The sequence below is a fragment of the Sinocyclocheilus anshuiensis genome, unplaced genomic scaffold (genome assembly GCF_001515605.1).
Source record: "Sinocyclocheilus anshuiensis isolate Anshui unplaced genomic scaffold, SAMN03320099.WGS_v1.1 scaffold424, whole genome shotgun sequence".
Lineage (NCBI taxonomy): Eukaryota > Metazoa > Chordata > Actinopteri > Cypriniformes > Cyprinidae > Sinocyclocheilus > Sinocyclocheilus anshuiensis.
This window is the reverse complement of record NW_015554083.1, coordinates 175,673-184,453: the sequence shown is the minus strand read 5'-3', so window position 1 is coordinate 184,453 and position 8,781 is coordinate 175,673. Positions and strand designations below refer to the sequence as shown.

The window sequence follows — 8,781 nt, the reverse complement described above, 5'->3', positions numbered from 1 at the left end:
TTTGGATTTGAGACTTTAGTCTTTGCAACTTTACAGATCTTCTTTATGCACCAAGAGCTTGTAACACTCCAAAGAGAAAGGAAAACTTGAAATCGCATCATATGACCCCTTTAACAAAAATTACAACTACAAATAAAACTATTGTAAAACAAACTTGCAATAGTTATTTGCAATAAAATAAACTATTAAAAAAACCCTTATATTTCTAGTTTTCATTTAGTTTAACTTGATGATCTAAATAACAAAAACTAAATTTGAAATAAAAATGAATAAACTAGACATTTTAAAAAACTAGTAAAAACGACAAAAACAACAAAATTACTAAAACTTTACAGTTAAAATGCAAATAGAAATATTGAAAACGAATTATTTAGAGCATCTCAATGTGTTATGTATCCAGATCTCATGTAATCTGTGACTAGCCAGCTCTGGTCGTTGGTGTGCGTGTGTGTGTGTGAGAGTGTGAGTGTGAGTGTGTGTGTGTGTGTGTGTGTGCGCATGCGTGCATGCGTGTGTGTGTGTGTGTTCTCACCTGTCTTGAGGCACTGCTCGTCGAAGTCGGAGCAGCAGCTCAGGTACGTCTTGCACAGATTATCACACCTGCAGCTGGGTGGCTCCGCCTCCTTCAGCTCGAAACAACGGCCCTTACAGGAGCCAGAGAAATCTGACCACACACAGACACACACACACCTTAGTCTGATGTGATAAACACACACATAAATAAATTAATACAGACGCGCAGAGACGGACTGACCTCTGATCTGTGGAGGAGTGTCGTCCACCTCACCTGTTGACTGACCGGCCTGAAACACATACGCCTCACACACAGCCAGCGCTAACACACACATCACCTGAGACCAGAGCCACAGGAACTCATGCAGGAAGTTACAGGTTTTCTCATTTATTCACCCTTGGAAAACAAGATGACCTGGCTGGTTTCAGGATCAGAGGTTTCCAGATGGTTCTTTCATACGTATTTTGTGATTTAGCTCTTACAAAAAAACTGCTACACTCAAAAAACGAATAATGGTGCACTTTATTATTAAGTACTTGCTCTTATTTGATTTTATTTAATAAATCATATTTTCAAAATGTATTAAAATTCACACACACACACACACACACACACAGAGAGAGAGAGAGAGAGATATACTGTAAAATGTATTGCTATTTTCCATCTTATTGGGACTGAAATAATACAATTTCATTTTTTTTTTTCAAAACTTGACTACTATTATTATAATTTTAATGTTTGTATCCCCATACGTCGCACCTTTGGGGTATAAATTCACTGGAAACAGAACACTTGTTTATCAATGCTTGTTACAACATGGTTGTAATTCCTGAACACTTTGGAATACAGACCTATCGTTGGTCTCTTTTAAAGAAGACACATAGCAGTTTATTGCTGAAGTGAAAGCATTTAAAAAAAATAAAGTATCAAAAAGTTATAAAAGTTTACGTTTACAATAAAGATAATGGAGAATACTATATTTATTTTATTTTATATAAAATAAATATTTTATAAAATATGTTGCACTCTAAAATTGCTATAAAATCAAAGCCATATGTCTAACCAAGTTATGTTCCAAATTTGAAGTTGATATCACAAAAGTTGTGGTTCCTGTGAGATTTTGTTTGGGCACTATACCAAACATAACCTCTGGGTTAAACCCAAATTCTATTTAATTATTTGATGCAGTTTTCTGTCACAAATCAGTCATTTTCTATCACAATATCACTTCTATTACAAAACAGTCAGCAAATATGGAACCTTGACAGTCAGACCTTTCCAACAATGTTTTGTCAAGATTACAAAAAGATTTGATTTTCTAAAACTTTGATTTAACTTGATTTTCTATGACCCTTTCATCATCATTATAAAAAAAAAAAAAAAAAATTCTCTCTCTTTATTTATTCCTTCTCTTTCTAGCTTGTACTTATTTGAACAATGTCTAGAAACTTGGTATTACAAGCACTTCCTGTATCTGTTTGCCTCTTTAAGAAGAATCGCTTTATGTATCCCCAAATTGTAAGTCACTTTGGATAAAAGCGTCTGCAAAATGACTAAATGTAAAATGTAAATGTAAAACACAAGCCACAAAATCACAGTCTATATACTGTATATGTTTTACTTTTTATATCTTGATTTATACCCCTAAAAGTGTGATGTATTCCCTGAGATACAAACGTTTAGAGACAGACTACAAAAAATGTAGGCCCTAAGCATTTAATTTATAATATATAAATGTTAACCTAATAAGCTAATGCTGAACAACAGCTTTTTAAACAGGTAAGTCCAAGCAGTTTTAAATGCTGCCTGTGAGCTAAACAAAGAATGGAGAAACTAGTCACCTCATCTAAATATTCACAACAAACACCCTTTCAACATGAAACCAAGAAATAAGACCTACACGTTCCCTGCTTCTCCCCACAGTTTCTCAAATGTTTGAATCCCTCAGGATTAGGGTTGCAAAAAGGTGGAAAATGTCCAGTAAATTTCGGAAACATTCCAAAAATTTTGGAAATGTTCCAGGATTTTTTTTGGAATATTCCAGGGATTTTTGGAAAGTTTCCGGAAATTTACCGGAAATTTTCCACCCTTTTGCAACCCTACTCAGGATATGTTGCCCCTTTTAGGGTTAAAGTGTTGAAGTACATGCATTAAGTGCCATAATAATATTAATAATAACAATAATAATATTAAAATAAGACAGCTGAACAGAGTGTTTAGTACATTATTGCCGCACACTTTCTGGAAGTTCCGGAAGTATTTTTCTATTAATTTTCCCCATATGAACTTTGAAAAAAGTGTTAAAACATTACAAACCATGACCCAAATCACCCCACTACAAGGACAATCACAGCGTTACAAACTCTGGCTTGAACACAACCAAATTACTAAACCTTTAACTAAAATCCAAATAACAATATAGAAATACAAAAACACGGCACTGTATAAAATTCCATCATTCAACACCATTTTAGCAATCATTTCTGTCTTGTTCTTGCTCTTTCAGTCTCAGCTGGATTCCAGTCATCAGTCGTTGTCTGTGGTCTTACAGCATTTACAGCAGAAATTCAGGTGAGGTTTTACAAACTTTGATTTGAAGAAACAAACTTATTTGACAATTGGACAAAAAGATACAAGATACAAGACAAAGATAATAGACTGTGAAATTAACGACCTTAATTGAATTAAAAGCAATTAAGAAATATAAAACATTAATATTATAATAATTTTACATACATAATTTACCCTATATTACTACAAGTATTTTAAGACTCTACTACATTTTACATTGCATATTTCTTATTACATTTTTGGTAACACTTCACTTAAAGCCTTTAAATATAATGCATTATAAAAGTAGTTTTAAGGCATTAATTATTACAAATAATTATGACAAGATATAATACATTACAACATATATTATGAATACCTTTATAATGCATTATACATAAAGGATTTAAGTCTTTTTTATATAAATAAAATAATTTAGTTTAAAAAAGTTTTAAGAGCTCAGAGTTATTCATGGTTCCCACTAACTTTAACCAATGAATTTAATTTTAACCAATGAATTTTGTTCCTGATTTACTGGATAAGAATATTTTAAACCTTTTTACCCACAATTTTTACATTATTTTATTTAAATTCTTTATATTAGACAGAATGAATAGTAAAATATTTTAGAGCTTTGCATAACTAGCCAAATATATATATTCATTATAAAAATGCCCATGTGGTTTCAAGATTAGGTTAATTAATTTCAATTACTTTTCCAGAGCTGCGTTTCCCAGAAGCATCATAAGCTTAAGTACATCGTAGACCCATTGAAACCAATAAAGCTACGATCAACTTATGTAAAGGCTTACTATGCTTTTGGGAAACGCTGCCCAGGTCTAGAAAACGTACTCTGTTACTTATGTAACCTCGGTTCCCTGAGATACGGGAACGAGTACTGCGTCGCTAGACGCTATGTGGAAAAACTCCTTTTTCTCAGAGGACTGAAGCCTTTACAATCACGCAGTCCATTGGTTCGTGCAGTAAATAAAAAAGGAGAGCTGCACGAGCCTATGGCGCCGAAGCCCGCCAGAATGGGTGGGGCCATCTGGCTATATAAGTGGGCATTTCGCCATAGGATCTCAGGTAAATTCGACTGAAGCGATGACACAGAGTCGTGCAGCGTCATGGCACAGCAAGGAACGCAGTACTCGTTCCCATATCTCAGGGAACCGAGGTTACACAAGTAACCGAGTACGTTCCCTTTCGATACTTCACTCGTACTGCGTTGCTAGACGCTATGGGGAACCAATACAATCCCGCCGTGTCATGAAAGAGGAACGACTGACATGAACTGGCCTTGAGCATAAAAGGCTCAGAAGGACCAATTATATGCAGGGTGAGCCCTGCAGGAGGCAAGAGGCTGAACTCAGAGGTCAGCCCAGCCTTGGATAATCTTTCCAACGGTTTTGTACAGCCTCAGCATTACTGAAAGGGCCAAGAGCGTACCTGAAAAAACAGGCAATGCCTGAAGAATCAGACCGCCTTAGGCAGGCGCATATCCATTTAAGCAGATAGAATCCGAGCCTGCAAGGCCGGAACATCCAAGTTATAGACCCTGGTGAAAGTGGACGGTGAGGCCCAGCCAGCCGCCACACAAATATCTGCTATGGACACACTGCTAGACCACGCCCAGGACGAGGCCACGTCCCGAGTGGAATGGGCTCTGAGTCCTATGGGCTCTGAAGACCCAGGGAGGAGTATGCTAGCGCTATAGCGTCAACTAACCATCGAGAAATCCTCTGCTTTGTGCCCGGGGACCCTTTGGTGCGGCCACCAAAGCATACAAAAAGTTGTTTCGAACGCCTTTTAATTCATTGACACATGACAATAGAGTAGCAGTCTGGTGAATAAAGTCAGGTCGGCAAGAAGTATATATCTGAATATCATCGGCATAGCAGTGGTACTGAAAACCAAGGTGGCGAATAGGGATGGGTACCGAAATATAAAACAAAAAGTACCGATAAGAATACCGTTAAAGTACTGAATCGATAAGCAGTATCGGTAAGAGTAGTAATACCGTTAAAAACTTAACGATACCCATCCCTAGTGGCGAATAATTTGTCCGAGGGGCATAATATAAATGATAAATAATAATGGCCCTTGAACTGAGCCCTGTGGCACACCCTGATTAAGAGGGACAGTGGGAGATTTGTAGTTATGCATGGTGATGAAGTATTGTATTGTCTGTCCGTCAAATAGGAGAAAAACCAGGCTAACAGGCTCAACTAACCATAGAGAAATCCTCTGCTTTGTGACTGGGGACCCTTTGGTGCGGCCACCAAAGCATACAAAAAGTTGTTCCGACCGCCTGAACGGGGCGTAACGCCCAATGTAAATTTTCAGTGTCCTAACCGGGCAGAGAAAATTTAACTCCTGGTCCTCCTCAGAAGGAGGAAGCGCAGAGAGAGTAATAACCTGTGCTCTAAACGGGTTGTAGAGCACCTTTGGAACGTACCCATGTCTTGGTTTTAGGACGAATTCGGAGTCGTTAGGCCCAAACTCAAGACAGGCAGGACTTACCGAAGCATTCACTTATCTTAGATGTTGAATTTGCTGTTCTGAAGCACGCTGCACTGCTACGGCAAGCTCTAGTCATATATTTGAATGTTGAGCAGCGAGCTCATTGGCTACCAATACAGAAGAGAACCAATCAGCTGTGCCATGTGATAATGATATCATTACGTCAGATTGAGTTAGACCTATCGGACTGCGCTATCAGAGTTTCATGCCAGAACTCTGTATTTATGTTGATAGTTTTGGAAATATAGGAAGAATGAGCAGCATTCAAGGCAGTTTTGTAGTACTTAACATGATCTTAAAATGCCTGAAAGTGTACAGTTAAACCTGTTTTCCTAAAAAGGCGTTCAAAGTTGTCTACTTTTGGCTTTCATAGCACGTAGTTCATTGTTATACCATAGAGAGGAGCGGGACATGGGAACAGACCTAGTCCTAGTTGGAGCATGCTCATCTAAAACATCTGCAATAACAGTGCGATACAAATAAAAAATCTTGGATGGACAAGTAAAATTTAATACATCAGAAATACCAGATGAAGCAATAGAGGCAGTAAGTGTATCAACATTGATAGCACTGAACTTTACGATAAGAAATGGTTTTGTTTTCAGTACATTTAGTTGGTTAAGTTAGTGTAAAGTCAAAAGTAATAAGCTTATGATCAGAAATTGGAGTAGCCAGACCACTGATAGAAATATTATTTAAGCCTGATGTACAGACTAAGTCAAGCGTATGACCATGAGTGTGAGTAGGGAAGTTGACATTCTGCTAAAGATCAAAATGGTCCAGAACAGTCTTTAGCTGAGTACTATTAAAACAGGGTGTATCAACATGGATGTAAAAGTCACCAAGTAAGATGACCTAGGCTGATGAAGCACAAGCAAGTGTTAGTAGTTCGCAGAGTTCTGAGAAAAAGTGGGTTTGCTGTTTGGGTGGTCTATAAATCAGAATAATTGTGAGGGGACAGTTTGAGCCGACCTTCAAAGCCATGTATTCAAAAGTCTTAGTACAGTGAAAATCCATCTGAGTGAGTGTTATGGAGTTACGACAAATGACCACAAGGCCACCTCCTTTCCCAGACAGACGCAGCTTAGACAAGTACTGATAACCATTCGGTGTAAGCAGATTAAGATAGATTAAATCATTAGGTGTTTGCCAAGTCTCGGTAAGAAATAACATGTCCAAGTCGGTATCCGTAATTAGTTCATTTAGGTAGGGGCCCTTGTCCGAGATGGAGTGACAGTTCAACAGAGCACAGTGGTTATGCAGTACTCCTATGTTGCCAGTGAAGTTGACATTTGAGGCTGACTTTTTTACGTAGACAAGCGTTTGTGATGGATGACAGTCTCTTGGTAGATGTTTTGATTTGACCAACGTTCTGTTACTGGTCCAGATGCACGGAATAACCAAAGATTTTTGCTGCTGGATATTAATAATCCTTCTGACTGAGCGATGTATGTGACATGGATGTCGGACAATCCCGAGCGAGCGGCAATGCTCGACCATCACAGTCAAGGCATGGGTGCCCATCGAGCACCCCGAGTTCACTAGACAGGTATCCAAATTCCATGTTGGAAGGTAATCCAATAATAGTAATGAGAACCAGAGACAACAACAAAAGTACGCCAGCCGAACAGTAAAGTGAATCCAATTTGCCAAAGTCCATCAGCCAAGCAGGGAGAGTAAATCCAGTTGGCAGTTTTGCAGAAAAGTAGCGGTAGTAGTGGTAGTAGTAATAATAGTAGTAGTAGTAGTATAGTAGCGAACACAGACGATCACAAACAAACACACAACCCAGCATGGAGCGGCAGCCAGAAGGCGCACAGCGTTCCTACACCGGAAGCACCCACGATGACAGCATTACCCCTCTCAGGAAACAGACAACTAAGTTGTTCCGGCCCACAGACTGTCCGGCTATAGGAGCATGGGAAGCTGCTATAGCTGCCACATAGACCTTGAGCTTGGAAGGGGAGCGGCCCTTGTCCAACAGCTCTTGTAGTTAGGACAATATCGCCAATATGTCACATGAAACTGGGTCTATGCCACGGGTTGTGCACCAGGCGGAAAAGACCGACCACTTAAGGGCATAGAGGTGTCTCGTAGACGGGGCTCTAGCCTGTGAGATAGTATTCAGGATGCTCTCAGGGAGATCTACTGATTCCCATCGAGAGCCCAGAGGTGCAGAGCCCACAGCTCAGGCTGAAGGTGCCAACTCGTCCTGTTCGCCTGAGAGAGAAGGTCCTGCCTCAGGGGAATGGGCCACGGGGCTGCTGTTAGCAGCTGAGACAGCTCTGAAATCCAAAAGCTGGTTCCTCCAGAGTGGGGCCACCAGAAGGACTCTATGTCTGTGTTCCCTGACTCGTCTGATTACCTGAGGGATCAGAACGATCGGGGGGAAAGCATACAGGAGGAGGTTGGGCCAATTGTGGGCCAACGTGTCCTCGCTCTTCGAAAAATAAGTTGGGCAATGAGAGTTGTCTTTTGAGGCAAAGAGGTCGACCTCTGCCCTGCCAAAGATCTCCCAGATTCTCTGAACCGTTTGTGGGTGGAGCATCCACTCCTCTGAGGGGACGTTGCTCTGAGATAGCATGTCTGCTCCTCGGTTCAATATGTCGGGGTATTCAACATGTGCTGCTCAATTAACGCAGGTTGAGATGTGCCCACTCCAAGAGGCGTTTTACCATCTCGAAAAGGCGTTTCGAGGTGAGCCCACCCTGGCGATTTATATAGGACACCAATGTCATGCTGTCTGAGCGGACTAGCACGTGGTGTCCCTTCAGGTCCGGTAAGAAGGTCTGAAGGGCTCGACATACTGCCATCATCTTGAGGCAGTTGATGTGAAGACGGCCTTCTGCATCCGACCAGGAGCAAAAGATCGGTCTGCCTTCGCACAGAGCTCCCCAACCCGTGTTGGAAGCATCTGTCGAAACCACCTTTCTCCTGCAGACCATTCCCAGGGGGATGCCCTGTTCCATCCACTGAGCATTCTTCCAAGGGGTCAGGGCTGTTACACAGGCCTGGTCTACCTTGATAACATGGGATGGAACCCACGGTTTCAGCCAGTAATGAAGGGGATGCATACGAAGCAGGCCCAACTGTAGCACTGGAGATGCTGCGGCCATAAGGTCCAGCATCTTTTGAAATGCCTTGAGGGGGCGAGAGTCACCGACCTTGAAGGATGCCGCAAGCTGGTGTATGAC

The 8,781-nt window shown here is 40.6% G+C and overlaps 1 protein-coding gene across 1 annotated transcript in view; it reads right to left on the bottom strand.

Moving 5' to 3' along the window:
- Positions 1 to 8,781, bottom strand: part of LOC107669115 (ectonucleotide pyrophosphatase/phosphodiesterase family member 2-like) — a 39,665-nt gene that overhangs the window by 25,548 nt on the left and 5,336 nt on the right. Inside the window, exons 2-3 of the mRNA XM_016461237.1 lie at positions 755 to 851; positions 533 to 664 (exon numbers count right to left, since the gene is read on the bottom strand). Of these exons, the coding sequence (XP_016316723.1) occupies positions 533 to 664; positions 755 to 851 (229 nt within the window). The remainder of the gene's footprint in view (positions 1 to 532; positions 665 to 754; positions 852 to 8,781) is intronic.